Genomic DNA, 24,027 nt, shown 5'->3' with positions numbered 1-24,027 from the left:
TCTTATGTTAAGAAACTGCGCTTTCCAGTCAGAATGACCAAGTGTAAATACTGGTTAGTTGCATGATCTTGGACAATTTTTCTAACTCTTCTGTGCTTCACTTTTGTGATCTAGCTAGGACTGTGATCTGGCTAGAGCCTGGCATGTAGTAAATGCTAAATAAGTGTGAGCTTTTATTAGTTATTATATAGCTATTTATTAGCTATTGTTACTATAATAATAACAATTTCTTTGAACTAGTCAAAATTTTCTACATTATTTTTTTTTTGCTATCAGAGTACAGTTGACCCTTGAACAACGTTGAGATTGGGGCACTGACCCCCCTTGGTCAAAAATCCACATATAGGGGCGCCTGGGTGGCTCAGTCGGTTAAGCGGCCGACTTCAGCTCAGGTCACGATCTCGTGGTCCGTGAGTTCGAGCCCCGCGTCAGGCTCTGGGCTGATGGCTCGGAGCCTGGAGCCTGTTTCCGATTCTGTGTCTCCCTCTCTCTCTCTGCCCCTCCCCCGTTCATGCTCTGTCTCTCTCTGTCCCAAAAATAAATAAAAAACGTTGAAAAAAAAATTTTTTTTTTTTTAAAAAAAATCCACATATAACTTTTGACTCCCCAAAAACTTAACTACTCACAGCCTACTGTAGTTAATCAGAAGCTTTAAGGAGAACATAAATAGCTGATTAAAATATACTTTTATGTTACATATATACTGTATTTGTTACTAAGAAAATTGTAGGGAAGAGAAAATACATTTGCAGTCCTGCACTTTATTTATTGAAACAAATTTGCATTCAAGTGGGCCTGCGCAATTCAAACCTGTGATGTTCCAGGGTCAATTGCATTCCAGTAAAAGTTTTTTAAAAGTCCTAATTTAAAACAGATTTCTTAGTTTATACATATGAATAAAATTGGCATTTGTTTTTAACTCTGCAGGAAAGAGGAAAATTAAGTTTAAGACTCAAAATGTATTCTTTGACTTTTGCAGCCTTTTTCTCCTTGAACATGTTTGAGAGAGAGATGTATCAGTTCTGCTTCAGAAATCGCCTAGAACCAAACTTATTCTAATATTTCTTAATCATGTTCATCCATTTGTGCAAGCTTTTTAAAGGCATATCATATTTGCAATAAATCCGTGACAAAACTAGATAATACTGGGAGGCTTTGGTTTATTCTGCTAAGCTCCACCTTGCGTTAAAGTAATAGAGTAAGAGACTAAAGCTCATCAGTACCAGTCACCATTTTTCCTTAAAATGTAGGAATACACAAGCTATGAATGAAAACATAATGAGAGCGATAAATGAGTGTTAAGCTACTGATAAGTGCCTAAGAGTTAAGGCCTCAGAATGCAGACCTCCGACCCAAGCTGTAGGGCTATAAAACAGCTGAAATTCTTCACCTACAGAAGAATATATTACTGAGACGCAGGTGCCCATGTTTTTACAAGACTTTGCCACATTGTAGCATACTTCTTTATATTTTGTGTAACTCATGTATGTAAGTTGAGAAAGATCTTCTGGTGGAATTTTTTTAATAGGTGATGCTTGTGATTATTTATAATCTTTTTTTAGCTTTTGATTATTGTACCATTTTACTTATTTATGTATTTAGAAAGAAAGAAAGAAAGAAAGAAAGAAAGAAAGAAAGAAAGAAAGAAAGAAAGAAAGAAAGAGAAAGCGAGCACATGCGCCCATACACAAAGAGGGTAGGGGCAGAGAGAAAAGGAGAGAAAGAATCTTAACCAGGCCCCACGCCCAGCACAGAGCCCAATGTGGGGCTTGATCTCAGGACTGTGAGATCAGGACCTGAGCAGAAATCGAGAGCTGGATGCTTAACTGACTGAGACACCCAGGTCCCCCTTATCACACCACCGTTCTATATGCCAAAAGAGGCAAAATTGAAGAATAATGACTTTGAGGTCTTCAAGTATTTATGGTCCTTGCTAAAGTATCTGTTGTCATTAGCAGATTTGGGCTCTGGACCTTAACTATGAATTTGGCTTTGCCGTGTGTGTACAAATCTAGGCTTATGACTACTTTGTTCTTGATGAAGTTATATTGATGCTCCTGATTGAGTAGAATAATTAAACATAGAACTGAGAGATGTCCTGAAAATAACTTCAAATAAAATATGTGAATCTCCTAGGAAATTAGTAGCAACACATGAGTCTATCTAATTGGCAGATTTGGAGAAAGAAGTAGCTCTTACACTGTACAGAAAGTAGAAAGAACTTGAATTTATAAGTTGATCTTTTGGATCACATTTATTTGCATATCACAGCAACTATTGATGTCACCTCAAAAATTAAAAAGCAAAAATTAAAAAAATCTTTCTCTGTTCGGAAAAAAATATATCAAAAGGTGGGCAATACATCAGGTTAATCATTAGTGGACATTATTGCAACCACGGTTCTGTATAAAGCTCTTTCCCCCCTTTATGTCCACAGCGACACTTTATTATTGTGGTAATTAATTATTTAACCCCCTCCCTGTTTATTGTACAATAATACATGTTAATTTTAGCAGAACTAGAAAATAGAGTAAATAAAATTAAAATATTAGATCCCTGTTAATATTCTCATGCATATCCTTTTTCTATGTATATAGAAAATCAGTCACATATTGATTAAGTACACAGACTTTAATAATTGTCTTCCTACCAAAGTAAGTAATTCAGTATATACTATTTTGTGACCAGTGTTTTTTTTTTTAAACATATAATTAAGCCCATCTTCTCACTGGTAAATATGGATCTTTATCTCCTTTTCTGTTGTACAGATGTGCATACTGGATTTACCTACTCATCTAATATTGAACATTGAGCCTGTTTTCAGTTTGGCTGTATTGTAAATAGTGTTACAGGAGCATCCTGTTAAATACACCATCCTTGTGTGTGTGTGTGTGTGTGTGTGTGTGTGTGTGTGTGTGTGTGTGTGTATCTTTGTACACTTATCCAGTTATTTCCTTAGGATACATTCCTAGAAGTAGAATTGTTAGGACAAAAGCCATACATGTGTCTAAGTTTTTGTTGTTGTTTTTTTTTAATTTTTATTGCCAAACTGTTCATTAAACCAAGTGGAACCAGTGACACTCCCAGGTCAATTTTCTTTTGTTATGTTGACACTGAATATTATAATTCAGTTACTTTTTGCCAGTCTGATAGACTAAAAGTTTTGTTTCTTGGCCTTTTGCATTTCTTCATTGAACTGACAATTTATATCCTTGTCCATTTTTCCTTTGCGTTAATAGTGCACTGTTAATTTGTTATTAATAAATCATTCTATCCAACAAATCCCTCTATGATTGTAACAATAAGCATAGTTGTATTCCTTCCACATGGGTAAGAGAAAGAGATTGGAGCAGTCTTTGAGCCCTTCTAGAGTCTTGTTCATTAGAGTTTTGATCATTACATCAAAGAGCAGTTTTTGTTTTGTCATCAAAAGGCAGTTTTCTTTTAAAATTTCTGTATTGATAATGTTAGAAAAATCCATTTAGTCTCCTCAAATAGCATACAGAGTGTTTCAAATGGGAAGTGAAAGAAAAGGCTAGAATTGGAGTGCCATCATCTCTTATTTAAAATGTGTTTCATCTCCATTTTTCATAGTTCATTTGCTATGAAGATATTTTGTATGTCATCTCATCATTTTCAACTCTAGGTCCAAAAAAAATCAAGGGCATGATTCCTGAAATTATACTATCTAATTAAAACTAGCGAATGCTATTAGAGCAGATGAAACCTGCTTCAATGATTTTGATCCAGTCTTTTAAAGTGATGGCAGATGCTACTAGTAATATTATTTCCTAGTAGGGGCGCCTGGGTGGCTCAGTCGGTTAAGCGGCCGACTTCAGCTCAGGTCACGATCTCGCGGTCCGTGAGTTCGAGCCCCGCATCGGGCTCTGTGCTGACAGCTCAGAGCCCGGAGCCTGTTTCAGATTCTGTGTCTCCCTCTCTCTCTGCCCCTCGCCCGTTCATGCTCTGTCTCTCTCTGTCTCAAAAATAAATAAACATTAAAAAAAAATCTTTTTTAAATATTATTTCCTAGTATATCGAATTTTGAGCCTAATAAAATGGTAAATTTTGCTTGTATTTATCCTTGTCCTCCCAACTTAATGTTTTCCAATCACTTTGGATGTGCAGTCATAACTGAAAACAGTAAACAGATCATTAGGTTAGATTGGAACTGTCAGTGTGGACACAAATGCATGAGTCACTGCCCCAGTAGTAACATTTACTACTTCATATTTCATTACAGTGAACATGAAATTCTTTATAGTGAGATTTTACCTGTATCACCTCTCTTGTTAATCTCAGTGTTGTTACCTCAAGGAAGATGCCATATGGATAAAGATTCCATGATAAAAGCTTTGCAGAGATGGTTACTACAATAGTTGGGTACTTCAATTTCTTTCATCTCCTAGAAGCACAGCACTAAATTCATCTTGTTTATTTCTTGCCCTCTTAAATCTAGGAAGTGTATAAGAACAAAAGACTGAACACTTTTCCATAGATGCAGTGGTAACTAGGATAGGAATACCATTTTTTCATCTATCTAGAAAGACAATGTTAAATGTGCTTACTGTACATTGTTTTAACTTATGTTACCAGCTGTCAATTTATATTTGTGGAATCTAGTTTTGGGGGGACCAAAACACAAAAATATCTTCTCATTATTCCAACATTTGAAGTAATTTGTCAGAATTATCGCCCAAACAAAAACACAGTTACCTGTATACTTTCCAACAAAAGCTTACATGCTACTAATTTTTTTTTTTTAAGTAGAACTCTTTTTTAACAGAGTAAAATCCTTTCATTCTTCTTTCCTAAGTGGTCTATTTGAAGTAGGTCTTATTTCTGGGAAGAAATTTTTTTCTGCCTTTAATCTCATAATAAATATAGGTCTTCTCAACTCTTAGTGTCCCACCTACAAAGTACATATTTCATATCTAAAGATTTTTAATATCTTTGGATCTAAAAAGGGTAAGAATTTTTCCCAATCACGATGTTATACAGACAAATGAATCGATCCAGTGCTATGGTGGTTGTTTATTTATGCCTACTAATTGGAACTTTCTTTGTTCCTTTCTCTTTGGGAATTCAGTTACATTTTGTATGTCCTCATAATTTGGAATCCTGCATTAGTCCTCGTTACTGTCTCAGAGCAGATTTCACATTTTTGGAGGCACATAAATTTTTCCATGCAGCCCCTGGAGTTATGTTTTCTAATGAAACCTTTTTAAAACTATAGAATATACTATTAGTTACATTTTTTCAATTTCTTTCAAGTCTGTAGCCCAGTGCCATTCACATTGTTTGGAAGATAATATGTAAAGATATAAAATGTTAAAAAAAAATTTTTTAAGACATAAATGTTATGTTCGTGTTCATTTAGTACAAAAATAGATTATAGAACCTGAGTATAAAATCTTTATCAAAAACTTTTATGATTATTACCAATGACACTTAAAAGTCATACCTACTTTTAGTAGCAAAAATGCATTCTGAAATCGAGAAAACTTTATGTAGTAAAAGTATATGTCACTGTAACATATTGGTAACATCTTTCTGTGTAGAAAAATTATACCTTCAGAGTTAATAATTTTAGGAATTTTTGCCCCCAAATCATTAATATATTTATTTCAAAAAATAAACCTGGTTCTTGTCTGTATCCCTAATGAGCACAGTAGACTTCATGTAAAATAAGTAGTTAAACTTAGGAATAAATTAAGTGGAAGTATAATATATATATTTCCAACTCTTTTCATGCCTTCTCTAATGTACTTAACTATATAAAACAAAATTATGAGTAAAAGGTTAGAAAATGGAGCTTAGAGAAACCATCTCTGTGTAGATGGATAAAGCAGCTCCTTCAGAAACCATCTTTTTATCACTTCACTTCTGTTTCAAAACATGTTTCAAACTAGGAGAGTTTGCAAGTAGCACTCACATGAAATCTTACCAATAAATGATTGTGGATTCTGGGAGTGTGAAATACTCAGTTTTATTTAAAGTTTATGTAAGATGTGGAGGAGTAACTGGTGATAGTTAAAAGTAGAGGCTTTATTTAAATTTCAGGAAAAAGACAGTAATTTAAAAGAAGACACTAAAAATTGATTATTTGTAAATGTCTGCATATGTGATTATTAGCATTTTCCCTAAAAGAATGTGAAACAATGAAATTGGAGTCAAGTAAGTAGGGGATTGGTTATTTTTCATTCATAGTAAAAGTGAAGTGAAGTTTATCAGTGAAGTAATAAAAGTTTTTTTTTTTTTTTAATCATTTTGTAGCGAAATCTTGCCATATAACGAACTGTTATCTGTGTAGTCTTAAACATAAAAGCACTGGACTAGATTGTCTCTTCGTGCCCCTTTTACCCTTAGTGTCCCATGATTTTATGTGTTAAATAATTATTTCTGTAAGGAAACGTTTTCTAGTGAAGGAAGGAACTTTTTTTTTCCAGAAAATGCTTATTTTTGCTGACTTGCTGCACATTAGGCCAATATATGTTATATGAGTGAAACATCTTTCTTCTCTGCATTTCTCCCTCCTGTCATTAACCTGGATATGATATCTGGAATGTGGACTAAACTCTTCAACACTGTATAAAATCTACTAACCTTTGTGCATTTGGTTGCTCAGCTTTCTAAAAACATCATTCTAAACTGAAATAAACTGAATACCGTTCTCTTTTAGAGATGATGACATGGCTATTCATTGGATAGGGATTGTTATGATTTTATTTTTCTTTCCAAGGTTGAAGAGATGGTGCAAAACCACATGACTTACTCATTACAGGATGTAGGTGGAGATGCTAATTGGCAGTTGGTTGTAGAAGAAGGAGAAATGAAGGTAATTCCCAGTAAAATGTTAGATTGCTAAATACAGCTGTGTTACAGTCATAGTATCATTACTGCTCAGTGATGTGAAAGAGGATAGCATTGTAAAATTCCTTTTAAACAGATTGTTACATATGATCAAAGAAATGTGCAACCCATTCTGTTTTACCTGGGCCATGGAGAAAATAAATTTGGGGTTTTAGATATGAGCAAATCATAAGTAGCTGATGGCTCTCTATTTGGATATTTCTCTTAATTTATTTTTTAATATATTAAATGATGTACCCAGATCACTTTGTTCCCCTTTTTGGTATATACTTCTAGTCCTTTCCCTCACTGCATCTTCTTTCAGTATTCGGAGATGGGTCTGCTAATCTTGTTCATATCCTTAAACACCAGAGACAGAGAATAGAGCAAGAACAAGATTTAGAGATGGATTCTAAATAGCAGCTGCATTGAATTCTGGATTACCTCGTGCCCAAGGCCATGCTAAAGATAAAGAGATGTTTAATAAGACTTTTCCAACCTGAAACTTTCATTAGGGAAGGAGGATATTGACTTTTAAAGATACTGTTACTTGTCTCTTTCTGATAATGTATTGAAGAAGAGCACAGATGAGTAGTGAAGAAAATTGGAAAAGAAAGAGTTCTCTGATTTGAAACAGCTAGATTGTTTTACACTGAGGAGAAGCATTTGAACTATGTCTAGAAATGGAAGCAAAGTTGTGACAAAGATGAGACAAGGGTCTTTTAGACAAAAAATACGGGGCGCCTGGGTGGCTCAGTCGGTTGGGCGGCCGACTTCGGCTCAGGTCATGATCTCGTGGTCCGTGAGTTCGAGCCCCGCGTCGGGCTCTGTGCTGACAGCTCAGAGCCTGGAGCCTGTTTCAGATTCTGTGTCTCCCTCTCTCTGACCCTCCCCCGTTCATGCTTTGTCACTCTCTGTCTCAAAAATAAAAAAAAAAAATTTAAAAAAAAAATTTAAAAAAAATACAACACAAGCAAAATCTTGAAGGCAAACTTCTTATTCAGGAGTTTTGAATAGACTGTATTGACCAGAATTATTCTAGCAATAGAGATACAATATTAAATGTATTGGAATTTCTTTTCCTCCTGAATAGAGCACAAATTAAGAAGAAAAAAAGAAGAGACAAGCAATTGAGATAACAAAATGTTAGCTATAAATCTAATAAGCTGAGGGGTACCTGGGTGGTTCAGTCTGTTGAGTGTCCGACTTTGGCTCCGGTCATGATCTCGTGGTTTGTTGGTTTGAACCCCGTGTAGGGCTCCGTGCTGATAGCTCGGAGCCTGGAGCCTGCTTTGGATTCTGTGTGTGTCTCTCTCTGCCCCTTGGATTTGCACTCTGTCTCTCTCAAAAATAAACATTAAAAAAAAATAATCTGTTACCCCAGACTTAAGCATAATGTTTCTGACATAACTAGATAATCGCAGGCCTTCCCCCAAGAGTAAGCCCCAAAAGAAAACCAGGATACATATTCTCTGTAGAGGAAGGGGTGAGCCAAGCCTACCAGTCCTTATTCTGTACTCGACATTCACTTAGGACATTCTTTCCCCCCTTGGGAGGAGAAAGTGAAGGGGTTCAGAGAAACCAGAACCTGATAGTCTAGATGAAGTCCCTCCATGCAGAACGAAGAATAGAGAATAAGTGTTCCTACAGCCCACATTAGAAAGAGAGTGATTGCATTGTGGATAGTGTGAAATAGCCCGCTCGAGAGAGTAGTCTATTGTCTGTAGCAGTAGGTTAGCCACTGTATACAAAGTAACATTTTTTTTTTATTTTTTTTTTAACATTTATTTATTTTTGAGACAGAGAGAGACAGAGCATGAACAGGGGAGGGGCAGAGAGAGAGGGAGACACAGAATCTGAAACAGGCTCCAGGCCCTGAGCCGTCAGCACAGAGCCCGATGCGGGGCTCAAACTCACGGACCGTGAGATCATGACCTGAGCCGAAGTCGGACGCTCAACTGACTGAGCCACCCAGGCGCCCCTACAAAGTAACATTTTAGGAAGATTAAGCTCGTAAGGAAGAAACCAGAGACCAAGTATACCACTTGAGAGGGTCAGGTACATAGTGATGAAAGCCAGCTAAAAGAAGTAACCAATAGTAGAAAAGTCAAGCTGTTGAATAGTAGAAGAGTCAAGAATCTCCTACACGATGAGTAATGAGCTTAATAGCTATGTGAAATGTGAGGGGAGGAGTTAAAAGTCTAAACTTTCCAGTTCAGGTGACTGGAAAATAGCAGTCCCAATAACATGAATAAATGAGCATATAGGAAAAAGTAGTTTGGTGAAGGACATTTTAAAAAAGAAATGCCTAACAGTGTCTGGACCCATAAAGTACTCCATAAATTGAGAGCTAGTTCTTATAATAATATGATTATTCATTTCATGTTGATGAAATTAACTTCTTGTAAAACTTTCTGAAGTAACCTATAACTTTGAAATAATTAATTTTACTTAGCAGTTTAGGTACACAACTTCAGTATTTAAAGCAAGATAGCATAGATCTTCGTGTCATTTTAGCTTTCAGTCATTGATTCAACAAATAATTGAGAGCCTACTGTGTTTCAGATACTATTTTAGATGCTGGGTCTGAGGCATTGAACAAAACTGCTGTACATCGGTATCCTTAAGGAGGTGATGTTCTAAACCAGGCTTAGTTTAACAACTCCTGTAATTAGGTGTTCATTGCGTGTGCATGTTTTTCATAATTGAAGTTTACCTCAGATTTGTAGTTTTAAGTGTTTTTTTATGTGTTGTCTGTGTTAATAATTTGAAATGTAAGATTTTCTTTTAGCAGAATATTTATATTCCATATATAGATTTTCATAAATAAAATTCTAAAAAGCAGCTAAATTTAAAAACCTGCTTTCAGGTTTGTACTTTAGGGGTTTAATTCTTATTTTTTAAACAGGTTTTTAAATATATCCTCTTTAGGTATATAGAAGGGAAGTAGAAGAAAATGGGATTGTTTTGGATCCTTTGAAAGCTACCCATGCAGTGAAAGGCGTTACAGGACACGAAGTCTGCAATTACTTCTGGAATGTTGATGTTCGCAATGACTGGGAAAGTAAGCTGCCATTATTAATATATCTTAATATAATTATTTCAAATTTAATATCAAATCCAACCTAGTTTTTTGCATCTCATATACAGTTTACAAAGTCATTGTAGAAAATACCTGGAGAATCTGACAATAGCTTGCATTTACTTTTTTTTTTAAGTTGCATCTAAATGGAGCATTTTGCTGTACAGAATGCTTCTTGCTATATTGTAGCATTTGATCCAGTATTTCAATAGTCCTCCATGATAGGTAGGTTAAAAAAAAAAAAAAATAGGTTAAGTGACTTGTCAGAAGCTACAGAGGCTAGTTAGTGGAAAGACTGGGACTAAAATTAAAGGTTTCTGTTTTATCATCTGCTTTCCCAGATTGTTTTGTGTCCCTTGTAAACCCTGGATAAATCCTGCTCTGGTTTGTTGAGAGTTATTCTTGGAGTGTGTGTGTGTGTGTGTGTGTGTGTGCGTGCATGTGTGCGCGTGCGCCTCTTAGTCACCAAATTTCATAAATAGAGATAGTTTTGAACATCATAAGATGTTTATCTATGACAGTTTGACATTCTTTTTTCACAAATATAACCAACTAAGCTTAGGACAGTTTCTTCAGCTTCAATAAATTAGAAATGATAGGAAAGTGTCATAGTATTAGATAGGAATTTGCATCTGAGTAATTAATACATGTGAGTAGAATTGCTTTTTTGATGTGGAAGCTAGAGATTGAGCCAAAGAAAATGAGATTTCCTTATGATCAGGTGTCATGGCCCCTGTAGCCCTAATATTAAGTCTTAACCACCTTCCATTTAGACAGCCTACATAGGGCAGAATCCTGCTCATGATACCACAATGTCCATCAGTATAAATGAGTTAATCACATTCTAGAAAGAGGCAATGTATCTTTTTGGCTACTAATATTTTCTCTTCATTTCAGCAACTATAGAAAACTTTCATGTGGTGGAAACATTAGCTGATAATGCAATCATCATTTATCAAACTCACAAGGTAAAGATCTCTTCATCCCAAAAGGATTTCATCCTAATTCAAACTGAGACATAGAAATTCTCTCAAGTAAAATTTGGCAGGAAATTAAATGCCATAAAATATCCACAGACTTTATTAACGATGCATGAATGTCACATATTTGAAAGGATATCAGCTCCTTTAAAGCAGAGCCCGAGACAACCTGAGAAATAACCCAGGAACAGTGTGTTTGATAAAGACCTCCAGTTAGTTATGTGCATTTAAAGTTTAGAAAAGAAAATACTGAAACCGAAGTAAATATTTTTCTAGCATCTAGTCTTTATAGGAGAGAAGTCATAGTTACCACCAACAAAAGAGAATCATAGGAGTGCCTGGGTGGCTCAGTTGGTTAATAAGCTTCTGAGTCTTGATTTCGGCTCAGGTCATGTTCTCACAGTTTGTGGGTTCAAGCCCCATGTCAGGCTTCACACTGGCGGCACAGAACCTGCTTGGGATTCTGTCTCTGCCCCTCCCCTGCTGATGCACACACACACTCTCTCTAAATAAATAAATCTTTCTCTCTAAATAAATGAGTAAACATTTAAAACAGTGAATCATAGTTTCCTCTGGCAACAATGTTAAGTGGAATGGAAATTATGTTATTAATGTATGTTAAGATTGATAAAGTCATGTAAGTAGATCATCTAAAAGCAAGGGAAAATTGCCATGCATAACTATTAAGAAGTTGGTCATATACCAGAGCACACAGAAACATTGTCCTAAATTGGTTCACTTTCATATTGCTTTCATTTTACATTCATTTCATTTCTTCCTGTGCTATCCTAGATATTTAAATTTGAAGAATTAGGGGCTCCTGGGTGGCTCTGTCATGTCAGTTAAGCATCCGACTTTGGTTTCAGCTCAGGTCATGATCACACAGTACATGAGATGTAGCCTCACATCAGGTTCTGTGCTAACAGTGTGGAGCCTGCTTGGGTTTCTCTCTTGCTCCCCTCTCTGTTTCTGCCCCTCCCCTGCTTATTCTCCTTCCCTCTCTTTCTTTCTCAAACTTTAAAAAAATTAAAGAATATTTCCCTTACCTGATTCTACTCTGTTCCCTGAAAATTGCCAAATAATATACTGTATAAAGGATAATGAAAGGGGTTGGGAGGATGGGCAAAATAAATGAAGGCAATTAAGAGGAACAAACTTCCAGTTATAAAAAAAGTAAGTCAGCATGGGGAATGTAGCTAATAATATTGTAATAGCGTCATGGTAACAGATGGTGACTACACGTATTGTGGTGAGCCCTGGATACCGTATAAAATTGTCAGACCAGTGTGTTGTACACCTGAGACTCATGTTCATTTTAAAGAAAGGAAAATAAAGGAATTATAATTTTGGAAAGATCCATCAAATGTGATATTGTATGTTATATAAGAAATACAATAATTCAACAGGTACTTTATTTTTCTTTACTTTAAATGACTTTTTAATTTGAGCTGAATATATGAAAATATTTTAGGTTTGTTATGTATTTCTTAAACTCAGTTTTGTCATATGAGGCATCTTCTATGTAATGAGAGTGAGCTAGGCTTGATTTTACATGGCACCTGCTCAAGAAATGTATAATAAGTACATTATATGTCAGCTTTGCTTCAATTAAAAAAGAAGTGTAACAATGAAGATTCTGCTTTAATATACAGATTTGGGGAGTCTAAGTGACACCTAAAACTTAGCAGATGTTTAAAAAATCAATTAATGGTCAATAATTTGGAATGAAGAGAAATGACCAGTAATTTAGAATCAGAGGAATCTTGTAATCTGAAGGTAATTGATCCTCGAAAACAGTCTGCTGAAAGTATTTCACTTGGTAAATCATAGATGGAGTGAAGAATTTATATAGGTTATATTAAGGTCACTTGAAAAATAAAACTAAAAACTATTAAAATAATACCTCTTAAATTTAACACAATTTAAATTACAGTTATAATTGAATAAACAGATTGTTCTAGCATAATTTTTTTAAATAAAATTCAATAATGCTCTGCAACATCTTGCCCTTTACATTTGCCTTCTTTTATAATCTGGTTTCTTAAAGAGGGCTACTTATCTCCTGGTATTTAAGTCATTCTCACTCTGTAAATTTTTATCTTCTCATCATCCTTGTGGATTTGCATTCATTCGTTCTAACATGGCCCAATTTTCCTTTATTATTGGCTTTGCTCAACACTACTTTCATCAATTTCATAAAATGGAGCATCTTTAAAAGATAACCATTTCACTTTCCAATGAAACTCAATGCTTAAGAAAGTCAGTGCACAGATTTTCTCTTATTTAAAAGTACATAGTCTCAGTTTCCAGAGACCTCATTTCCATATCATTCCAACGTGTTTTATGTTTCCTGGCATACTATAAAGTTGAAACATTCAGTCTGATTTAGTATTCTTCAAATGTGCTTATATCAAAGAAGCATTCTTCTTACACTAAAATCTTAGCTTTTAAGTCTCTCAACACTTTAAACAGAGGTTTAATACTAAAAAGCAGAACATTACCAAGGACTAGGGAAGGAATTAATTGCTTACTGAGTGTAGAGTTTCTGTTCAGGGTGATAAAAAATTTTGGACATTGTGCTGATGTATACATAATATTGTGAATGTAATGTCATTGAATTGTACACTTAAAAATGCTTTAAATGGCAAAATTTTTGTTATATATATCCACAATTTTAAAAGTATTACTTTGATGATATTCTACAAAGCAGTTAATTCACTGTTCATAATTAATCCTTTGCTGGGTATTTTCAGATGCTTTCCATTTATTAATTTTTTTTTTAATCTTTTTTTTTTTTTAACATTTTATTTATTTTTGAGACACGGAGAGACAGAGAATGAACGGGGGAGGGTCAGAGAGAGAGGGAGACACAGAATCTGAAACAGGCTCCAGGCTCTGAGCTGTCAACACAGAGCCCGATGCGGGGCTCGAACTCACGGACCGCGAGATCATGACCTGAGCTGAAGTCGGCCGCTTAACCGACTGAGCCACCCAGGCGCCCCAAGATGCTTTCCATTTAAAATTTGACAGATTTTACCTTCACCTAAGATATTTATTTTTGTTTTATTTATTTTTGTTTTACATTTGTGTCTCTGTTAGTTCCGTATTACATATGAATTTAAAAGTAATTCGGCTTTTCAAAAGACATTTACTTCTTCCACAGAGGGTGTGGCCTGCTTCTCAGCGAGATGTATTATATCTCTCTGCCATTAGAAAGATACCGGCCTTGACTGAAAATGACCCCGAAACTTGGATAGTGTGTAATTTTTCTGTGGATCACGACAGTGCTCCGGTAAGTGCACTTGTATAAATGTGTATAGTTGTATAGTATAAAGCTAAATATACAGTGTGGGACAAAGTGACAAACACATATGACACACACTGGTACTTGATTTGATAACATTTCTTAGATTTTGTTTTATATTGGATTGGCTCCTTGGAACACTATAGCCCTTGTGTTACTTGAGGGCAGCAGTCATGGCTGTCAACATGCAGCAGGGGCTGTTTTCCTTTCCCCCTGACGTTATAACGCAGAGACAGAGCTGAATGGGTACATAAGGGAAGCTACTTTGTACAGTTCCCTCTCAAGCCATGATCAGCTACTGGCAAAACCCCTGTGGTTTCTATCTCAGTTGAGTTCCATCTACTACTGAAGAGGAGGGAAAATCATTCCTGATGTCATGCAGCTTGGCATGTGTTATTTAGTGGTGCTAATAAGATTTTGTTGGACATTTTGATGAGCTATGGTTTTGGATAACCTAATGTGCTATTAGAACAGTAGGGATTATAAAATACAAGGCATCTATTACACTAGTGTTTTGTTTTTATTTTTTGTTTTGTCAGCTAAACAATCGATGCGTCCGTGCCAAAATAAATATTGCTATGATTTGTCAAACCTTGGTAAGCCCACCAGAGGGAAACCAGGAGATCAGCAGGGACAACATTCTATGCAAGATTACGTATGTAGCTAATGGTATGTGTTTTGAGGTTTCTTTTGCTACTTTGGTAATGTAGATTTTCTTTTTTTTTTTAAGTTTATTATTTTTAGTAATTTCTACACCCAGTGTGGGGCTTGAACTCACAACCCCAAGATCAAAAGTCGCACGTTCTTCTGACTGCACCAGCCAGACACCCCTAGATTTCTTATTATGATCTCCATGCCTTTTTAGTTTTTCTCCTTTAGATTAACGATTTTTAATTTGGAGTGATGTGTACCAAAATTATCAGGAAACTTTGAAAATATCCACATCTGAATTTCATCCCAGAACTACTGTATCAGAATTTAAACTTCATCTCTAGATCACTATCACATATGCTTGGTTTAAAAATCCATCTATTATATATTTGCCTAATAGAATATATGTATGATTAGAAATAAAAGCAATAATGGTAAAGAAAATTAATAGTTCTTTTTCTTATTGTCAGGCTTTTTTGTTTTCTGAATTATTGCCTGCTTTGGATTCTTAACTACACCCATTTCCTACTTGCAGTAGTCACTGGAATCCCTCCCATCAAATCCTCAAATCTTCTTTGTACAGGGCTGTAACTGCTACTGTGTTTGAAGAGACAGTTATGTCCGAGTGAGATATTGTTTGATTATAGTAGAGTTTGACAAATTTATCTTACATAACCTGAAATGTTGCTATATTAATATTTGCATTTAATTTAGGGAGCCAAGAACCTGTTAAATAGGTAATAAATGCTCTCTTGTTTGCTATGTGTCCTTGTCTGGTGGTTAGCATTAAGGAATTAGCAGTCAGGACTTTAAGAGATGTTAACTATTCCAACACGAGAAAATTTTGAAAGCAAAGGAAGTAAATGAGTGCTTCCCATACATTTGGAGAATTGTATCTTAACGGGCTTTATTTTAATTTTCCTTTATCTTGCAGTGAACCCTGGAGGATGGGCACCAGCCTCAGTGTTAAGGGCAGTGGCAAAGCGAGAGTATCCAAAGTTTCTAAAACGCTTTACTTCTTATGTCCAAGAAAAAACTGCAGGAAAACCTATTTTGTTCTAGTATTAACAGGTACTGGAAGATATATATTACCCTTTTTTTAAAACTTTGATTAATATGACTCTGCAGATATTAAAATTTAGTTAATTGTTGAAAGTAATTTTAATGTGTTTTACAATGTTCCCAAAGTTGTAATTTTTAAAGCCTTTAAAACTTGTTTTCTTCTGCTTATATGAGGCAATGTTTGCTTATGCAAAGACATTTTAACATTATGGAGCTATAAAATTCTAGAAGTACAAATTCCCTGTATTCTTCCCTTCACAGAAAGTACTTGAGGTTCATTGTTTATTCTTCCATACTTTTGTATGTATGTAGTGAATGATGTGTATTCTTGATTATTTGTTAATAATACTTGTTTATTCTATACTTCTTGTTTTGCAGCTTGCTTTTTCTGTTTAACAATATATCTTGACTAGTACTGCATATAAAGACATGAGATATATAAAACTCATTCCATTAACAACTGTTACATGAATGTTGCAGAATTTATTAACCAGTCCCATCATAATGTTGGTTCCATATTTTGACTGTCAGATAATGCTGTGTTGAACATCTTTCCATAAAGTGCTGGAATCTTTAATTCTTTTTCAAGAAATGATATGTTAACGTGGTTCAAAAGTCAGGTGTGAAAAGATGAACAGTGAAATTTATCCCTTGCCCCTGCTCACCCAGTTTTGCCTTTCCCCCACCCCCAAACTGAAAGAGTATAACTGCTATTAGTTTGTGTATCTTTTCCAGAGAATTTTTTTTTTAATTTTTTTTTCACGTTTATTTATTTTTGAGACAGAGAGAGACAGAGCATGAACAGGGGAGGGGCAGAGAGAGAGGGAGACACAGAATCGGAAGCAGGCACCAGGCTCTGAGCTGTCACCACAGAGCCCGACGCGGGGCTCGAACTCACGGGCCACGAGATCATGACCTGAGCTATAGTCGGACACTTAACCAACTGAGCCACCCAGGCGCCCCTCCAGAGAATTTTTTATGCCTGAGCAAGCAAATACAAGTGTATGTCTCCCACACATACACCTTTTTGTTGTTGTTGAAGAAAATACATTGTTCTGCATCTTGTCTTTGTACTTACTTTACTTTGAAGGTCTTTGCATATCAGTATGGACCTTCCTCATTATATTTTTGTGGCTATACAGTATCCCATTGCATGGATATACATAATTTTCTAACCAGTCCTCCCTTGCTAGATATTCAAGTTGTTTCCAATTTTTGCTGGAATGGTGTTACAAGTATATCCACTTACAAGTTTATATGTGGGATAAATTGCTAGATATGACACTGCCAGCACTTCTGGGGGTGGGGGGTTGTGCGTTTTTATTTTAGATACTGCCCCTAAAGAAGTTGTATTAATTTATCATCTCACCAGCAATAATGTATTGGAGTGCCTATTTCCCTTTACCCTCTCACACAGTGTATGAAATAAAACTTGGATTATTCCCACCTTGATAGGAAAGAAATACTTTCTCTTTAGTTTTTATTGTCTTTCTCTTACTATGAATAGTTAGAACATTTCTTGGTCCATTTGAGAGAAATTTGTATAATTCTGTTTCTGTGAACTCTCAGTATGTGTTAACATTTAAATTTTTAATAGATATTACCAAAGTATAATTCATAAACTGCAGTATTTATGAATGTTCTCTTATTCTCACCTATGTTAGATATTAAATCATTGGCTGAGAAGTTTATATTATTGAGTAACTTAGATTATTGTATTCTTGAGTCTTTAGATTAAATTAGTATGTTCAATAGTGTTATATAATGACTGATATTTTTAACTAATTCTGGTTTCTGATGTTGTTTATAGTATGCCTCTCTTAAAAAAAAAAAAAAAAAAAAAGGCTAAATTTATTGTCAGATGCTAACACCAGAGTTGTTGCATTGATGTCCCAGATATTTAGCCTTTCCTAAGAAAAAGCTTACCTGAAAATGTTAAACAGATTCTGATCTTACCTGAGTGGTTAGTGTTTTGGGATATAGCTTGACCTTTGAGAGATTCTGTCTTCAAGTGCAAGTGTGTTGCATAAGTGTACTGGCTTTTGGAATATCTCATACTTTAGGATTGTTATGGCTAGATCTGGACACAAATTTGCTGATTTTATCTTTGCCCTGTTACCTCAAATTAACCAGAAACGTGATGCTGTGTCATGGCAGCAGGCCATGTCACCTGACTTAGCTGGTTGTCTCTCCCCACAGCCTTAAGATTTCTAAAGAATGCTATTTGCTCTAATCAAGACCAAGTGTGCAGCTATAATCTGCTTTCTCTCTTCATCTCTACCCCCAGCCTTGCTAAAATAAGCAGGGCAGAAAACATAACCATCTATTAAGCAAAAGAAATCAGAATGCAGTTATGTATAGAACTTGCTCTCACCTATGTTTGAAAAGAAGAATTTTCTTAAGCATTTGTAAAATACATGCTAACATTATTAACAGCATTTTGCCTCAGAACTGTTGGATTTAGGGCATTGTTTATTGACTGTGTGCATGTGTCTGTGTGTGCACACAGTACCTAGCGGGGAGGGGGTTGAAATCCATCTCAGAGGAAGGAGGTAGCATTGTTTGTGGATGTATGTGTATGTATGCAAAGACAGAACTATGAAGATTCAGTGGCCACAACTTAGCTCTGGCCTTGAGTCCAGGTTGAGCTTCTTTCTGACAAAGCACCAAATTCAAACCTTAACACCATAGTGAAAATCTTTGTTTACCTAAAGTAATATTTGTTTCATAATAAGTTTGGAAAGATGTATGTATGAAGTGGATTCTAGCATTGAAATTTTAGGAAAGCTATCCTAATTTTAGTGATGAAGAAATTATAACTTCCAATAATGTTTATGATCTTTAGTGAAATTTCATAAGGAATTAGTGAGGTCCAAAGATAGTTAAAACTCATAGTCAATTCTTGATAACTGGTATTTTATAGCATAATTTTTATTGAAGACTAAGAAGAAGGAAATGCTGGTTTTGGGGGTGTAAACCCAGAGAATTCTGGTTGATTCCCTCTTTGCTTATCTATGGTATATTTCCCTTCTTTTTTGAGTTTTCAAAACGTTCCTTCTGTTCCTTGCTGATCAGTTTCAAATATGTAAGGTTTACAATTTTAACATTTTTAACGGTGAAAATCTATAAAGAATAAATATTTAATAGAGATCTGTGTATTCCCTGAATTCACAGGGTAGGAGGAATCTGTTCTAGTAGTCTTGCCACTCTCAGTAATAATGTATTTCTTAATTGTTTACTTATTTTCTTTCCTGCAGTGACTGAAGCAAGGCTGTGTGACATTCCATGTTGGAGGAAAAAAATAAAAAACAAAATTGAATGCTCTAAGCTGGAACGTAGGATCTATAGCCTTGTCTGTGGCCCAACACCCTGGCCTTGTGTACAAAAATGAAGAAATATTGCAATAGCAAAGGTGAACATCTAACACTAGCTGTCTCCTGCTAGATCTCCTCGCTCAGCATATAACTATAAATACATGTAAAATTACATGTATATGGCTATATTTTTATTTGCTTGCTCCTAGAAGAGAAAAAAAAAAAATCAACTTTGAATCACAACTAGGAATTGATGCTTTAATTTTTGGAAACTTTTTCAGAATTTTTAATTTACTATGGTCCGGCCTAAGATCCTCATTTGTATCAGGTTTTGTGCACAAAAGAAGAGCACAAAAGTTGAATGCACATGGGGCATGTGCTTTCTGTGCACCAAATATCTGGATGGGGTTCTTTTTTCAGGCCTATGGTTAAATCTGTGTTCAGAATTTTTTGACTTTTTTGCTTTGTATAATCATAGAATTCATTGCTGCTGATTTCTATAATGATTCATGTTACGTAAAGTGTCTCTTAATAACTGAGGGCTGTCAAATAACCTGTGATTTCACCTTTTCTATAGTCTTACTCCTATGAAGAACCTTGGTTCTGATGGAGAAAGAGTGAAAAGCTTTATTTTTTCCCCCAGGTATCTTTATATTTCTATTGTATTTTTAGTTGTGTAATGTGTGCTACAGATTTTTTTCAGTTTGTTTACAAACACAATTTGGTAATTCCTAAATTGGTTCTGTCTGCCACCAAACGGAAACAGAAATCTTGTGGGTATAAACTACTTTTTGGTACAGTGGTAAGGATAAAATGAGCTCATATTTTCTCAAAATTTGTAAGAGCATATATGGTATTTCTTGTTAAGGTAAATCAGGCTGTTGGGGTTTGACATTTGATTCAGTATTTCTGGTGTTCGTAACAGGCATGTTTGTCAGTTCTTCTAATTTGGCTCAGTTTAAAAGATATGTTGCAGGATATGCATATAAAATGTGAGCAGTGCTCCGGTTTGCCTCTTGATCAGAATTTGCAGCAGAGCAGTAAAGGATTCCATGTGATTCAAACTGAAATTCTTTCCTTACTTGCTGTAAGAGCTTAAATGTAAAATACCTTCTTTAGTTTTAGGCCTCTGTGAAAAACCTTGAAGCATGGAGTTGAGGCAAGGAATGGTACTCACTGAAGTAGAAATGACTGCCCACTTCAAAATCTTCATTGTGTTTATACACAAATTTGCTTACATATGTCAGAGGCATTTTGTAGATGCTATGCTGACTTGTTCATCTCTGTAGAAACACAGAAATCAGACCCATTTTGTAAAGCAGAAAGTCATGTCACTTGGAACATGTCCTGTATATATTTCATACATGGTAATGGAGTCTTAATGATAAATGCAAGGTGATAATTTAATGATGGGATTAGTCTGATCACTTAATATGCACAATCCTGGAAGTGAATTACTTGCATCAGATATAGTGGTATTTATTATTCTGTACAGAGAGAAAAATACATATAAAACATATGCTTATATTACATGCACGCAGATTTCATGTTCCATAAATCTTTTCTATTTTTTAATTTACCTTTCTCTAATGATGTGCATGGAATATGCCTTATACAGAAAAATGCTGTTCATAATTTGACTATGTGGAAAAGTGCCTATATGGTGGTAATGCTAGTAAGGCAAATAAGACAAATTATCATATGAGTTTACTACATCACCAGTTAACATTTTATATTGTGATGTTTAAAAAAGAAAAGTTTATACCTCAAATGTGTATTTTATTTTACAATCAGCTGTGGGGTTGGGATGGGAATATGGGAGGGTTGGGGAGGGAAGGTTTATTAACCTTAGCCGCTGATGGGAATCTTCAAAAAAAATTCTCTATGCCCACTATAAATGTTCTTCTGTTCGCCATTTTTGGTAACTATCATAAACATGGACAAGTAACTCTTTCATAACTAAATTGAATAGCTTCATTTTACAAAGGTATGGAAAACTTAACAAAGCAATGTCTAAATCTAATTATCATTAGTTGCATTTGCACTAACTGTTAGATACACTTTTGCAATTCTGTAAATGAAATGATTACACTAAAAATATTTGTATAAAAAAAAGAAGATACATTTTACCTTTAGATAACTGTACAGGTACTTCACTAGAGTTAATCCCATCCAGTCAGATTTAGAAATGAGTTGGGGAATGCGAAAAGAGTTTTAAAGAGCTCACAATTTGGAGAGGTACTAGCCATTTTAAACAATATTCAGACCCTCTAGAATTATTTCTGTATGGCTAATTCTTTAATCAGTATCTGAATATACATGATGTTTTCCCAAACACAGTAATTTCTTCTGTCTCCCAAACAAAAACAAAAAACAAAAAAAATGATCCTTTTACTACTCTTCTTTTCAACTAGTTCAACACTCTTTTGTACTGTGATAGAAATTTGGAAAATACTGGTAATGATGGGTTTTGTCCCTGACTGCCCGCTGTACAGGACAGGAGAGCACAGTGTTTCACTTGGAACTCAGGACTCCTGATTTTGAGGTGGAGGGTGATCACAGCAGCTCTTGGTTTGGGAACACCACAAAGGCGATCGAGGTAGACCGAGGAGGGGATGGCTGGGAGGGAGGTATAAGAACACAAAATAAGGAAAAGGAAGAATGGGTTTCCCGTTTGTTGAGTTTCATCGGCTAACTTGTACACCTATACAACATCAGTGTCAACTGCTATTGAGAACATTTTAGTTGGGCTGAGCTGGTTCTCTTGTGAAATTGTGCTGGTTAATTAAGCTTATCAATTGTTTGTTCAATTAAACACTTTCACCAGTATTTAGTCCGAGTTGTACAGACAATGTATTTGGATTACTGTCATTGTTCACCTACAAACTCAAAACATAATCATTTTAAAGTACCTTGGGAGTGTGTAGAGTGTAACTATTCTATAATAGCTTTATGATCCTGATGTTTTTAAAAAATAATAAAGTTGGATCTTCCATGTTACAATCACAAAATTAAAACCAGTATTTAAAAGTGGAAAAGTATTAAAATATTATGGACAAATGTACTTGCTTGCTTGTTTTCCTTAACCCCTAGATACTGCCTGCATAATTCTAAATTTTTTTTAATGTTTTTATTTATTTTTGAGACAGAGAGACAGAGTATGAGCAGGGGAGGGGCAAAGAGAGAGAGAGAGAGAGAGAGAGACACAGAATCCGACGCAGGTTCCAGACTCTGAGCTGTCAGCACAGAGCCTGATGAGGGGCTTGAACCCACAAACTGCAAGATCATGACCCAAGCTGAAGTCGGACACTTAACCGACTGAGCCACCTAGGCACCCTTGCCTGCATAATTCTAAATAGTTAAGAGCTTGAAATAACTCCAGTTTAATATTTTTTAAACTAGAGGTTGTAACCCAGTTAGGGATCAAGAAACCCACGTAAATATTTTTTAACAAAATAGAACAGAATGGAATAAATCAAGTACATAGCATGTGAATATATATATATTTTTTAATACTTATTTTGAGAGAGAGAGAGAGAGACATAGCATGAACACAGAGGGTTAGAGAGAGGTGCTGACACAGAATCTGAAGCAAGCTCCAGGCTCTGAGCTGTCAGCACAGAACCCAGTGTGGGCTGGAATTCATGAGCTGCGAGATCGTGACCTGAGCCAAAGTCGGGCATTCAAATGACTGAGGCACCCAGGCGCCGCGTGAATATTTAAATATTTTGTGAATCTTTTTTCATATGTATGTGTGTGTGTGTGTGTGTGTAGTGGATTATAGTGTGAAATGAATTTCTTACTTATGAAAGCTGATGCAAAGTTTTTTCAGATTGCTAGAAAGTAAGGCTATATATAGTTGGGTATTTCTAAAATGAAAGCACAGTGCCAGTCATGCACACTTAAAATTCAACTACATGTAGCGGTAATTAAATCCTGTCTCGTTTATTTAAATTACATGGACAGCTCCACCTGTTATACTTAGGGAATCTATGCTCTAGGACAACCATGAGAAGGGAAGTGTGGATTTGCAGTTCAGTCAGTGGGTTCCTCCATGGTTATATTAAAAGACACTGAGCATATTTCTCTCATGTTCAAAGATATATACCATCTAAAAAAACATGACCTCTAAAAACAGGCCAACTACTTAACCTGGTGGGGTGCTGGAGAGAAAATCTGGCTGTTGTATTGGATTTTATTTTAATGTGTTGGATTTGTTGACAGAAATAGTTTGTGGTCCTTGTGGCACACTTGTAAGAAGTTTTTCAAGAGTGACTCTAACTATATGCAGTTTTTGCCTTGGGCTTGACCTGAAATGTAACCTGCAAATAAGGCGTAGTTCTAACTATTTCAAATTGGGTTGACTTTATGGCATGTTCCAAATTTTGCCATTGTGTAAACTAGATTACAACAGGACTCATATTGTTAGTATTTGCATTATTTACCCATTGAAACAAACTTTCTGTGAGCCTTCCAGGTCTGTATACTTTGGATAGCATTCAACAAATACCGTAAAGGTAAACTTTTTGGCCTCTTAAACTCTCTTCCACAGAATTCGAGTTTAGTACTAGAACAAATGTTAACTGACTTTAAAGCTACAAAAGGAGATCCAACCAGGATTTTACCCAGGTTTTATGATTGTTGAGGTGCTGAATGATGATGTCTCTCTCATTAAGTGTCTGGAATATGAGAAACTAACTGCCTTTTATCTACCTTCTTCCAGCATTGCCGCCCCTGCTGGTTGGTGGTGGTATCGCCCCTATTTTACAGTAAGGTGTCAGG

General features: G+C 35.4%; 1 protein-coding gene across 4 annotated transcripts in view; it reads left to right on the top strand.

The window, feature by feature from the left end:
• The window catches only part of CERT1 (ceramide transporter 1), a 105,780-nt gene extending 83,471 nt beyond the window's left edge, over window positions 1-22,309 (top strand). For 3 of the 4 annotated variants that reach the window (XM_042941244.1, XM_042941249.1, XM_042941267.1), the window contains 7 exons: window positions 6,743-6,838; window positions 9,784-9,916; window positions 10,832-10,902; window positions 14,078-14,206; window positions 14,758-14,887; window positions 15,804-15,940; window positions 19,189-22,309. In XM_042941244.1, coding sequence (XP_042797178.1) covers window positions 6,743-6,838; window positions 9,784-9,916; window positions 10,832-10,902; window positions 14,078-14,206; window positions 14,758-14,887; window positions 15,804-15,931 — 687 coding nt within the window. In that variant the 3' untranslated portion in view covers window positions 15,932-15,940; window positions 19,189-22,309. Of the gene's footprint in view, window positions 1-6,742; window positions 6,839-9,783; window positions 9,917-10,831; window positions 10,903-14,077; window positions 14,207-14,757; window positions 14,888-15,803; window positions 15,941-19,188 lie in introns of those variants that run through there. The other variant, XM_042941258.1, reaches the window with a different exon arrangement.
• Window positions 22,310-24,027: the final 1,718 nt, after the last annotated feature.

This window comes from Panthera leo, chromosome A1 (genome assembly GCF_018350215.1).
Source record: "Panthera leo isolate Ple1 chromosome A1, P.leo_Ple1_pat1.1, whole genome shotgun sequence".
NCBI classification, from domain to species: Eukaryota; Metazoa; Chordata; class Mammalia; order Carnivora; family Felidae; genus Panthera; species Panthera leo.
The sequence above is the reverse complement of the archived record's forward strand: the minus strand, read 5'-3'. Positions and strand labels throughout refer to the sequence as shown.